The sequence below is a fragment of the Alosa alosa genome, chromosome 7 (assembly GCF_017589495.1).
Source record: "Alosa alosa isolate M-15738 ecotype Scorff River chromosome 7, AALO_Geno_1.1, whole genome shotgun sequence".
NCBI classification, from domain to species: domain Eukaryota; kingdom Metazoa; phylum Chordata; class Actinopteri; order Clupeiformes; family Clupeidae; genus Alosa; species Alosa alosa.
In genome coordinates, this window is record NC_063195.1 from 5475887 (window position 1) to 5489949 (window position 14063).

General features: G+C 39.4%; 1 protein-coding gene across 1 annotated transcript in view; it reads right to left on the reverse strand.

Annotated features, from left to right (window-relative positions):
- Positions 1-14063, reverse strand: part of LOC125297248 (NACHT, LRR and PYD domains-containing protein 3-like) — a 246988-nt gene that overhangs the window by 46141 nt on the left and 186784 nt on the right. Inside the window, 2 exon segments of the mRNA XM_048247479.1 lie at positions 7560-7730; positions 9385-9555. Coding sequence (XP_048103436.1) covers positions 7560-7730; positions 9385-9555 — 342 coding nt within the window.

Genomic DNA, 14063 nt, shown 5'->3' on the forward strand with positions numbered 1-14063 from the left:
GTAGCGATTTGAAGGTTGAGAAAAAGTTTTCGAGTGTCTGTAGCTGTTGATTTTGTCATGGTAGAAAGCAGTCTTAGCAGCAGTGATGCTGGCTGAGAAGGAGGTCAGGAGTGTCTGGTAGTTTTGAGGTCGTCAGCTAGTTTGGATTTGTGCCATTTCCTCTCCGCGGCTCTGAGTTTGGTGCGCTTCTGCATCGGAGGGTATCATTTAGCCATGGATGAGAATGTTTGGATCGAGCTGGCCTTGTGGTAAGAGGGCACAGCTGCCTAGACACGAGGTCAGTGTGGAGCAGAGCGAGTCGGTGGCTTCATTAACCTCCAGAGAGGAGAAGGTGTTGAGTGGAGGTAGACCGGAGGCAACCACAGAGGAGAAGTGCGTTGGAGACAGATTCCAGATGTTGCGGGCGAACGTGACCATCGGCTGAGGAGCCGGAGGCTGTTCTGACAGGCTGACATTGAACTGGATGAAGAAGTGGTCAGAAAGATGGAGAGGCGTCACCATGAGGGTGTCTGTGCTGCAGTTCCGAGTGAAGATCAAGTCAAGCTCTTTGCCAGCTTTGTGAGTCGGTGGGCTTTGAACCAGTTCGAGGTCAAAGGAGTGGACCAGGGCCAAAAAGTCCGCTGAGCCTGGGGCATCTAAGTGGATGTTCATATCACCGAGAACAAGAAGCGGACAGTCATGCTCAGGGATGGAGGATAGCAGAGTGTCAAGTTCGTCAATAAAGTCGCCTAGTTGGCCTGGAGGGCGGTAGATGACCAGCACGTGAGAGTTTTGCTGGGGCGATCACTGTGATGGCATGGAATTCGAATGAGACATATTTGTTTGAAGGCAGTAGCGGGTGAATTTCCATTTGTTGGAGATCAGCAGGCCCGTCCCGCCTCCCTCGTCCCAGATAGGCGAGGGGTGTGGGATAGTGTAAGGTTAGTGGAGAGTGCAGCCGGGGTGGCAGTGTTCTCTGGTTTGATCCAAGTCTCAGTGAGAGCAAGGAGTTCCAATGAAAGGTGGTTGGCATAGCCAGCTATGAAGTCGGTTTTGTTGACTGCGGATTGACAGTTCCACAAGCCCATGGAGAAGGAGGTTTCTGTCGGTGAGGACCGTGAATGAATAGAACATCTGATATTGTTATGTATTGCACTGCACTTTGTATTCTATTTATTTCAATCTATTCATTGTACTTATTGTTATTTATACCATTTTATTCATTTACTCCTTTTACTTATTAAATGTCATCATTATTCTAACATAAACTTTAGCTTGTTGCATCCATCTACCTCCAGTAGTCTTATCTAGAAACTTCTGATTCTGGTCCAAGTAACTAGACATAACCTAGAATATAGTAAATTGAGCCGAGTGCTACACAAGCATCATGCAACAATGCAAAAACAATGAAACTACTGTAGGCCATATTATATTTTACATTAGTAAAGCAGTACTCTGATGTGCATGTTTTCACAAACTTTTGTGAACAATCTTAGCACTTTAAACATTGACTGTTTTGAAGTGCATGTATAGCAATATAGTATAAAAATAATAATAATTGTGATATTGTTATGATAATTTGATGGGGGGTGGGTTCATGTAGGTGGGCCCTATGACCCCAAAGTATGCCTTGACTGGGCCTCAGGTCAAAGAAGTTTGAGAAAGGCTGATGTAGACGACAAAGCAGCAAAGGGGCCTCATATGATCATTTAAAACAAGTTTTATGACAAGGTCAGTGAGGATGGGAAAAATCATACATTTCTGTGCAAACTTTGCCTGAACATCAGTCACATCCACAGCAAACCTGAAATGGCACATTGAACTGAAGCACCTGGCTAGCCTTTCAAGGTATGTGCAAGCCAATAACAAATCAAAAGACTGTCGAGACAGATCCTCAACCCAAATTAACTGCATTCTATATGGGCTGTGGCAATAATTTTGAAAAATAATAGCTCGCAGCAACATATGAAAAAAAAGAACTACTAGTTCATCACTAGTTTGGAAATTGTGAACTTAGTTCAACATTTTTAATTATGAACTATGAACTGAACTAGTTCATTTTAAAATTTGTGAACTGAACTTTGAACTAGTTCACGTAGAAAGTGAACTTTCCCAACACTGGGAACAGTGTGATCTGGGTTGCATTTACACACCTAATGTATGGAAGCATATATGTTGCATAATTCAAATTAGATTGAGAATGCAATCTGCAATTCTAAAATACATTACATTATGCAATTTAATATTGCAATTTGCAATAATTTCCATCCAATTGTATTTTAATCTGCAAAGTGACAATGCAATCCTGAAATCAATTTGAATAATTTTGGTTAAAAAATAGAATAAACATGGATTGATTTGCATTCCATTTTGCCATGGTACTTCAGTCTCAAAATTCAAATGTCAATTCATTTTGCATTTCAATTTTCAATATTCAGTTTCATCATTTAACTGTTTTTATCGTCATGTTGTTCTCTATCCGCAAGCTGCCATATTATTTCAGACAAACAGTTTCTGCATTTGCAACACTCCGCTGAGTTTGTAGTGATAAACGTATCCTTATTCTGTTATTTCAATATAACTAGTGCAGTGCCCGTTCAAACATGCAATTTCTGTAGAAAACCTGTAGCACTTACATGTCCGCAGGTAGGCTACACCTGCTTACAAATAGTATGGTAGGAGGGGAAAACATCATTCCTAAGCATTCAATACTGAATATTATATTATAATATATTAGCCTATGATTAATGTGCAGTAAGCAGAATTTAGGCATGGCTGCATGTGACATTTTTACAGATCAAAATGACATAAGCCTATAACAGCTGTTTTGAGTTAAGGCTATATGTTTATTGTTAAGCTTACTGACTAACTTCCTGATAGAGAAGACAAACCATTTTGTGGAATGATGCATCATCCTATGAAATTTGCAACAATGTGACTCAACAATCTCTAGCCCATTGTTTCCCAACTTTGGTAAAACTGACCAGTACATTACAGTAAAATATACATACATTAAAAAAAATATATTAAAAACCATGATATTCAAGTTCAGTTACAGATCCTGCATTATAATCTAGCTAAGTAAAAATAAACTTAGACAGGCCACATGAGATATTTGATTGACGGAATTATGCTTGATCAATGTTCGAAATAAAATAGCAAAACAACCAGGCGCGCAAGGACATTTAGGGAAAATTAAAGAACCGCTCTCTTCTGGATGTTACAGCCGAGACCTGAGATACTGGGTATCTTACAATTGACCAGTATATTAGGCCTACATTAAAATAAAACAATATTAAAAACCATGATATTCAAGTTACGTAACGGATCCTGTATTATAATCTAGCTAAGTAAAAATAAACGTAGACAGGCCGCATGACGTTTGATTGACAGAATTATGCTTGATCAATGTTTAAAATAAAATAGCAAAACAACGCGTAAGGACATTTGGAGAAAATTAAAGAACCGCTCTCGTCTGCATGTTATAGCAGAGATGAGTTGCGCTCTCTCGCGTAACATGTGAAGGATTGGGGTCGCCAACGTTTTGTGAAATCAAAAAAGGGTCACCTGCCAAAAAGGTTGAGAACCCCTGCTCTAGCGTAAGTGACACACTCTGTCTGCCACTCGTTGTCTGTAGCTGATCGAAATGACATAAGCCTAAAGCTTTGATGTAAGGCTATGTTTAGCCTATTTGAATAGCTTAATGATATAGAAGCAAACTGCATACAGGGAATCTTTATTGTTGACATCAGACATGATAATCATCCAAGCAACTTGACCCATGCTGTGCCCATATCCTCTCTGTCTCTGGTCCTGCACTGTGCTGTGTGAGAGAGGGAGTGGCTACAGTACAGCAGAGAAACCCAATGTGTGCTTCTCATACCAATATATTTAACAATATATTTTGCATTTCTTATCCAATCAACGCCAAACTTGACACTGCACTTACTGGTACCCGTAGCAAGACACCTGCCAAGTCTGAAATCACACACACACACAACCATGCCACAGCTGTGACGGAACACACACACCACGTATCTGGTGTGAATGAGGCATTAGTGCATATGTTACCTTATGTGTAGCACAAGTGTAATACAATCTAATTATACATATATTGTGGTTGTAAAATTCAGTTAAATTCTTGTAAAGTTTTAATTTATATATTCATACAGTGTTTCCCCTAGAATTTTTTCTCCAGTAGTGGTGCTGTTAAATTGTAAACCAAGCACCATCTGCTAATAAATTTAAACAAAAACACGGCTTCCTGCTAAATCCCTGTCTGCACCTTTAACGTTAGTCTACTATTATTTGACATCAAACCTGAAGAGGAACGAATGACAGCTGTTCCCACAGTTCACCTGTGTTTGTTTTTTTTCTCTCTTATTAGGCTACTGATCATGTGAATTTCTTTTTATTTCATTACAAATCTTTTAGAAATGAACTAAATTAAGCGTGCATTATTTATGCTCTGAAACATCTAGTTAAAATACAAATTCAACTGTATTTTGGCCAATAAAGTGATAATGTCATGGTGATATTGTCATAGTGCAGTCCGTCTTGGAGAATAAATAGCCTTCCTTTACGGACATAAAGTAATTGTTTTTATCTAAACCAATGTTTATATTAAAGAATGTCATAATTTACATGACTTTCATTTAGATGACTTTCATTTCCCAAATTCATAGGGTTGTATTACAGTCAGAGGACATAATTCAACTGTAGTGAGACCGCATTGTCACAGAGCCCTCCCCTTAATAAAAATAACAACAAGAACCATACAGAACCGAAAACCGTGACCTTAAAACCGAGGTACAAACCGAACCGTGGGTTTTGTGAACCATCCCACCCCAAGTAGTCCCCTTCAGAAAGTGTATATCCTGTATATGTGGGGTATATCCTCATCATGCGCCTACATTTTTTTTTATATACTTAAATTCCCTTTTTCACACTTAAATAGTAAAATATAGGTTTTGTGTTACTGCCAATTAGAAACACTAAGATAAATCAATTGTTCCCATATGGCAACACCATGCAATAGGGATATATATGTATATATATACATACAATGTGTGTGTGTGCATGTGTGTGAGAACGTTAATATAAATTGATGTTTAACCCCTTAAATCCAAATCATTATTTTTTTTAATTGAAATTATTTTTTTATAAACTCTGATTTCCATCTCCATTTTATGTTGCAGCTTCTGAGTCAGCCATAACAATAGTCAGCATAATCAGGTGACCTTATTACCCTGTAATGACATATGCATTGTAAAATATAATAGCGTTCCTTACTTAAAATGTTTAGTAAGTAGAACTCAATACATTACTTGCCTAAAATGAGTCACTTAATTTTGAGGTGGAAAAGTAAACAACCAAGTATAAACTTGAATTGGGTAGTTTCACAATAAGGGTGTGCGCCTGACATTTTTCACACACAGGCCTGCGTACCCAAAAATTCCCCTTGGTTTGAATTTCCCCTTGGGGATCAATAAAGTATCTATCTGTGTATCTATCTATCTATCTATTGACATTACCTTTGCTAAGTGAAGGCTATATTTTATTAGGCCTATGAGGTAAAAAGCAGAGAAATCAACATGTGGTTTAGTCTGTAGGCTACTGCATCAAAACTAGGCCTACACATTTCCTCACTTTCTTACTCGACTTCTTTCTTATCTTCAAACGTGTTCTTAAGTGACACCACGAAAAATGATTGCATGGTGCAACAATCTAATCTTAAATAATTACAATTATTTATGTCTGTGTGTGGTATATAACCTACTTGGGATGCTTAAATGCAGATGTCAAGTGTTACTATTTTCGTATTGATGTGAATTAATGTGTAGATCCGAAGTTTAAACGGTAGGCCTATAGCTGTGACGTGCAGTCACCTGACATCACCATCAAATCAGAGCATATTTCGGAACTATTAACGTGGACAGATCCCCTTAAGAGCATCTTAAGAGCAGTGCACGCGCGTTCACGCCTAATAAAATATTCACTTAGCAAAGATAATGTCAAACTATTCTGGCAACGTCTCGTTTCATAACTTGATTGCATTTTTGTCCGCTTTTCATCACATTATTATGACCATTAAATGTAGGCTATTTTGCACGCTAAAATCTGATTCATCACAGGTAAACACAATAAAGAATGGGAACGTAAGTTGGATTATGTATTTTCTGAGTTGTAATTCCTCTGTATGTCCTGTTGGTGACCTCAGTGAGAAGTACTGTTAAGACACTCTTAGCCCGGTAACTTGAGTACTCTGGAGCACTCGTAGATCTCTGACGAAGTGTTTTCCGCGGCGCTCTTAAGCTACGATGGTTTCGAAACAGTCGGCCAAATCTTAAGGCGTTAAGTAAGAGGGGACTTCTGACGCTCTTAGGCTTAAGATGCTTTCGGGGAACTGGGCCCTGGCCTTTTCAGTCCCTCATGGCCTCTTTCTACCATCCATCCTCCCTGACGCTTATCACTATGGTAGGGCCGGCCCGGCTGGTATCTGAGAAAACTTTTTAGAAAAGACGGGCTACAGTATATGGACCCAACCAATTAACTCTTGGGAGGGGAGAACAACCCATGCAGAGGCTGCGGTGTTAGGCATAGAATGCGAACGTGTGTAGCCAACTTTAAGAGAAGATAGATTAACGTGGCAAATGTCAATTTTTTTCCTTCGACCGGCCCAAAAGTGAAGCGGCCCACCGGGAATTCTCCCGATTACCCACTCCAGGCCTGCCCTTAGTCTTTCTAGATTTCCAGGGTCTGGATTTCCAGGCTAATGTTACACCTTTAAACCTTTTAAAAGCATGCAAATCGATTGCCATGAAATTACAGACTAATCTGGAATACTGTGTTTAATAAAAACACAGTATGCTTTACTTGTAATGACCTAGTTAGGTGAAATAGGAATTCTCAGTAGTGTACTGTAAGTGCACTACACTAAGTAAGCATTTACTTACACAACTTGCAATTCCTATTTCAGATTAGTCAGTAATTTCAAGGCTCAATTTCATCGGTTTGCATGCTTTTTAAAAGTAATTAAGGTTAACCAACTAAATTCACAGTGTAGCACAAACTTCAGCAATTCAAGTAGTTTACTTGATTTAAATTTACTTTTCCACCTCAACATTAAATTACACTCATTTTAGGCAAGTAATCTCAACAAAACACAAAAACTTTGTTATACTTACTAAACATTTGAAGTAATGATAGCTGTGAAGTTTTAGAGTGTGGCATAGATCATTCACACACACACACACACACACACACACACACAAAAATCTGAAATGTTTCACTAAGATGTAGTGCAAAATGTAATATGGCTAAATTGTAGGGGTGCAATGAACAATATAATGGCCTAACATCGGCATCAGCCAATATTTGCCTTGTTGACTGGTATCGGCTTATCTATGGCAATACAATGGCAGTGGCTTGCATATAGTTATTACAATTTGCATATAGTTCAATTCTTTTTATAATGAATAGTTCTAATTTCCCTGTCATTGTAGTGTGTTACTAACTACAAAAATAAGTAAACAAACAAATACAAATAAATGTCAGGAAATGCATGGCCTTACACCAACCTTAATGTCTGGAGTTTGCAGTGGGGACTAGACAGTCCCTTAGCGAGAAGCTGAACTCCAGAATCTCCCAGGTCATTGTCACTCAGGTCCAGCTGTATCAGGGAGTTTGGTGACTGTAGAACAGTAGCCACAATTTTCCAGGAGTTCTCTAAGAGTTTGCATTCAGCAAGTCTACAGAACAACATGAGAAAAGATAAAAACATTACAGAGATGGATAAATGGAAGGGATACTGTTTAAACATTGCCCCATTAAATCAACATACTCAAGAGATATTATCCCCCTATAATGACAGTAGGCTACACAGATCATTCACATACACACTATCCCTCACACACACATACACACTATGCTGCCCTCGTACTGTCACTAGCAGGTAAAACTAGACTGCTAGATAACATCTAATTGGAATAAAATTGTCCTTCTAAACCCTGTGTGTTTGTCAGAAGCTTTCCAATAAATAAAAAAGGCTTGACTTCTTGTGTTTACTGACGTTTACAACAATGCTTCACTTTCAACATACATCATTATTTACATGATACATTGTCATCATGTAAAACTGTAAAAGAATACAGAAAAAGATGCATATGCATTTCACATAACATTACATATGCAATACAACACAATTAGCTAATGCTGCTAACAACACAGCTTCAACACACAGGGATTGCTAGTAATTAGCCTTCGGAATACCAGAGCCCGTCTACGGAGAGCCTGTTCACTCCCTATTAAGCCCCATTGTACCGAATTTGGTTGCAGTTCCACCAGAGTTTCACTGGGGGTGATAGCGGGCGAGTGCAACATGAATGGGGGTCTATGGAGCTAGACGGTTAAATTTGTCAAGTGAAAACCTGATTGTCGTTGACAAATGACAGATTGTATTGTAATTTCTGCAAGTTCAATATGGATTATAGGACAAAAGTTAAATGAACGAATATTTGAATATCCTTTCCTTGATTTTTTACAGGTTGGGTCATCGTTGCCCATAACACGCTACCATTCTGCTAATGAATGATGTCATTGACATTTTTGAAAGGCTTTATAAGCGACTTTAAAAAAATATAATGTTCAGCAGTGTGTATTTTCTTTGCCTCCCCTTTCGAATGCAACAATCAGATTATTAGACAAAAAATTATATCCCGAGAAGTGGATTTTGAGGGGTATAGCTCCATTGACATCCATTCATTCTGCACTCGCCCGCGAGCGCCCCCACATGGAACCAAAGGAAGGAAGTTTCCCGAGAGTTCAAGTTCTTTTTAGACATTCTCTGGAAATACCAACGAGAGCTAGCATAACTTAGCTAACTATAGTATGCACAAAACACATAGCCAAGGTACTACAAAACTCAAAGATATCTCATGAGAAATATTAACTGACACAAATGTCAGACAATTTACAGACCAATAATGTCGAAGGTTCAAAAACTTAATAAGAAGGATTTTTCAGAGACTTGGCTGGTATTGACCTATCGGTAAATAATATGACACACGATAGCAGTGGCCTATGTTTATCCGTTATGTCACACCAAGTCTGCACTTCCTAAATGTTTAACAATGCACAGCTTGCTTGAGAGTTAATGCTATGAAGGACCCAACCATGCTGGTTTGCTAGAATGACCAACATAAGCTGGCATGGCCAGTTAAACCAGCAATGTAAGACCAGATAAAATTACCAGCTTGAGATGGTACGATAAGCAAAACCAAAAATTGCTACTTTTTCATTTCGCTGACTAGTTGATGTTCCATTGTTATGTTGTCATGGTTCTTCTAACTAATGAGGACATTTCAGACAAAGATACAAAGACTACAAAGAAACGTCTGCACCCACCTTAATGTTTGTATTTTGCAGTTGGAACTGGACAGTCCCTTAGAGAGAAGCTGAACTCCAAAATCCCCAAGGTCATTGTCACTCAAGTCCAGCTGTTGCAGGGAGTTTGGTGACTGTAGGACTGAAGCCACAATCTCACAAGACGTATCTGTGAGTTTACAATCAGCAAGCCTGCATAAGAACACAACAAAAGATAACATGAATAAATGGAAGATCTGTTTACACAATGCCCTGATCAATAAAAATCAAGAACAGAACATCAGATCAGATCACTACTGTCCACCACTGTCATATCACTACTCTGGTCAGCAGCTGGTCAAAGAATTCACTTGCACTGATTTAATATAGATTGTCCCCACATGTTGTCTCTAACCCTCAAAGAGGTTAGTTGCTTAGTTGCTATTCAGGATATGAGCTCATGAATAGGCCTACACACTGATCCATTTTAGAATTTAGGGAAGGCTTGTTAAAAAATGGTATTTTAATATTATAGCCCAGTGTTTCCTCTATGTTTATTTCAGCATGGCGGCCCCCCACGGTTTAATTAATACCGCCATGGTATCAGAATCAGGGCAGACACACATTTGCTTTTTAAATAATCCTGTGACATATCCTCCCCTGCTGGCTGCCGCTCACATTGCAATTTAACAATAAGTAGCCTAAACTAGTCAGAGATTATTATGGCCTGTCCAGTTTCAGTTCACATATTCTAAATTATATATATCGTCCTTTTTAATTGGTTATGACATACTGTTGCAAGACCTGTAACATTTCCCTCTCATTTCTAGTTATCCTGTATCTCCTAGCCTGCCTGTCTTGAGAATCAGAGGTGTTTCAACTTTAGATAGCCTACTCTGTCCGTTATCCTGTGTCTCTGTGCAGTTAAGTTAGCGAGGAGCGAGATACACGCTTCATGATGACGGCAAGAAGTTGTTAACAGACGTTCACCAACATGTATAACCCATCAGCAATCTATTTAAAATAACACCTATTTGAAGTACCATTCATGATATGTTGTCAAACATTTAAGTTGTGGGAAGTACATAGCTTAAATGGTGTCTCTTTCGTCCCCCATGCATGTTACATTCATAGACTGTATATATAGAACTGGACAGTGTGCCGTCTGTTAAGAGTGATGCGAGCGTTAGTCCAGAGCCCCCTGGTGGCTGGCTGCAGTACAATGTGTAACTCCGCCCATCACCATGTATTTCAATGGCCAAGTAGCCAACTTTCCGTGTCACTTTTCTCACCTAAAACTATTTTTGTATCAACAACTTTTTATTCGAAAAAATAGTTTTCAAGATGCTTCAATACACACAATTTTTCTTTTCTCGCTGAAATTATTTTTTTTAATGATATATTAACAAATCTAAAAAGGGCGTGTTTACACCTATGATTGACAGCTGGCTGGCTGCAGACGCGACGCTTTGTCCATTATGTTTTACCGTCTAGGCTGCAGACACTACCACGTCATCGCTCACTTATTTTAACGACACCTGATTTCGACACATAATCTAACCTAAATAAGTGTTGCTGTTATTATCATTAGGCTATATCTTATCACAGTCTGACTAAATACATATTGATAGTCATACATTGTGTAGTTGCTGGTAAGAGACATCGTTGTTAGTTGTGACAGATTCTTTGTGAAAAAAGATATGTTCTGTTCTTTCGTAGATGCTAAGTATATTAGCTCATAGCATGCTACAGTGGGTCCCCGTTAAGTTTGGACGGGTTCCTTCATGAATCACGCACCCCATTTTCTCAGCAGAAATGGCACAAACTGCAGTTGACACAAACAACCACAAGGTGTCACTTGGGTGCCACTACTATTTTTGATGCGACTGACTTACTGCTTCCATGGCCTTGGCGGGGGCATCGGAACTTAAATTGATCACGGTAGTTTAAGCTTACACTTGACAAAACATTCTAATATGAAAATGTAGATGCAATTGTTGTAAAATGGTGCAGCTCCTTTAAGAAAGCACCGTGTGCAGGGATGGAGAGAGAGAAAGCGAGAGGGGATAGGCCTATGTGTGTTAGAACTTGATCATCAAATTTCTCTCTCACATTGCTCCTCATAACCATCTATAAAAAAGTGTTTTTTCTTTTCTTTTTGAGCACATCCAAATCCCAGGACATAACGCACTGGACCTTATAATAGGCTCGAGATATAATTCCAAAGGGGCAGATAGGGGCCACTGCACTTAAAACTTAAAAGATGAAGCTTTCCGAAATTTGAAATTACGATCAGTGACTGGCATCGGGTGAGCGAAGCTTTTCAGAAGTTGAACAGGCTATTAAAAACTATTTGCGCACCTCCATGTCACAGGAGAGACTGGGCTCTCCCTTCTATGAAAAAGACGTTAGGCTACCTGCAAACTGGCCTATGATTTCATTGCTGAGTTTGCGGCAAAGCAAGAAAATGTTTTTTTTCCTGAGTCAGGATATGGCGAGTCAGTGTCATTTATTTGTCCAATGTTAGCCTATAGATACAGACCAGTACATCTTATCAATAGTTTGAATGTCGTGTGTGTTTCTGCTCATTGACAAATACCGTTCAGTACAATGATTCATGCCCAATTAATTCCCCCTGTTAAAGTGTTCGCCTTTGTTACACTATTTGGTTTCGTGATGTAGCCTATGATAAACACCATATGGCCAAATATGTGACTCAGCTAATGTTATAGGCCATACAATTGAATTTCCCCTCTTAAAGGCAAGCTGGTGTAGCTTATTAGACTAGGCTACTATTAAAATACACCGACGGTAGCCTTGGCTATGTGTAAAGTAAGCTATCGCATGATTTCATGCACGTAAGTGAAAGGGGCCTTGCATCTGTCAAGTTCGCACAGGGCCTCGCATCCCCTTGCGATGGCCCTGCAGCTCCTCCTAAGACAGTGAGGAAAAAGTTAAAATACGCGATAAACCCGGGAAAAGTTGACAGGTTTGTTTCGGTCCCGGTGATTATTTGTGAAATTGTGCAAACGACAGCCTTTTCAAGGCATTTCAAGGAAGGAGTCATAGCATGCAAGCTCCCAAATTGACCCAGTAGCCTAAGGCATCAATAAATTGTTGTAAAATGGGGAGGGTCATGCGTTTTTTCTCAATCACTTTGGAGGGTCATAGAAAAAATTCTTGCTGGCGAGGGAGGGTCACGTCTTTTTTGACTAACGCTCCCAAAACTCCTCCGGTAGCCCCTTAATTAAATAAATAACAAACAGTCCCTAATTGATTAATAGCCTAGGCCTACACCAGCAATTGTTGAACATTGACCTGTACAGGACATTGACAGTAGCCCAGCCTAACAAGCAAATGTTGCAAAATACATCAAAAGACGCAATTAATCAGAAATAAATAATGTAATCTGCATCGCTTTTATTTAACAAACTGCAAGCAACAAGAGCATTGAGTTAAGCTGTAAGGCCAAACCAAGAGCAAAGCCTATCTGTTAAGGCAGTCGATAGGCTATATAACGAGCTGTGTGCCTGGAAAGGCGATAGATGGCGACTCTGGTCATCCCATACCCTTCCCCACTTCCTGTAGCCTACCATTATGAAGGCCTGTAGCCTAAAACGACTTCGTTGCCGTTTTTGTGACATTAAGCTTTTTCACGTTAAGCCCCCTCCCCCATCCCCTTCTTTCACAAGCAGTGGGGAGCTGCGGGGCACAAAGTAACACTTTTGGTAGACAAAGGAGGGTTCTCCAGCGCTTCTGTCGTTTGGCCACAATCCGTTGCAACCAGGCCAGGACAGATATTTTAGAGAGGAGAGATGCCGGTGCAGCTCAGATGTCTTCTTAATTTTCTTTATTCTTCAGTAAAAGGTGCAGAACATTATTAAACTTTGACTAACATTTTGATGTGTCGATGTTTTTGACTAACGAACATCGAAACGTTAGTCAAAGTTTAATAATGTTCTGCACCTTTTACTAAATAATAAAGAAAATTAAGAAGACATCTGAGCTGCACCGGCGTCTCTCCTTCTCTCTAACACTTTTTGGCTTTGGCTAAATATTTCTAAAGTCATTTGAGTTTCACTAGTCACATGTTTTAACAAGCAACACTTGTTTGAACTAATAACAGACAATTTGACTTTATTTTCCATACGGAGAAATAACATATGCAGAGTCTAACCAAGGTCAATCTTGCCAAAAAAGCCCTAAAACCTGAAAACACACGAGGCAAAATTGCAAAACATCACAAAACTAACTAAACTAACACGCGCATATTTTTGTATTGCAATCATTGTAGCCTACCCAGCGCGTAACAGTCGTTTTACTCCCCAGATGCGCTCATTATAAAGAACGTTTAACGTGTCCCAAAAACAGCTATCAATTAATCACCAAACGTCTTATAAACAAGTATTGCCAGGAGCAACACCTTGCAAAAAATGATAACAATAGGCCTAGGCCTTTATATGGCTCTGCTCCTGCCTAAATTCGAACTCAGAACTACCTGAAAGTTGCAGACCTGTTCTGGAAATACGTGCATTAACCCACTCGACCGTCAGACAACGCTATCTGCTTCGAGTAGGCCTATTGGGTAGGACTGTAGCCTACACTGGTTGCTGTGGCACAGTCTTGAGTGACCGAATTCGTTTTTCTTTGTCATATGAATGCTGTCATTTTGTTAACATTACTGTTAAGGAGATGCTGTAGGCAAAGTCTATATTTCAACC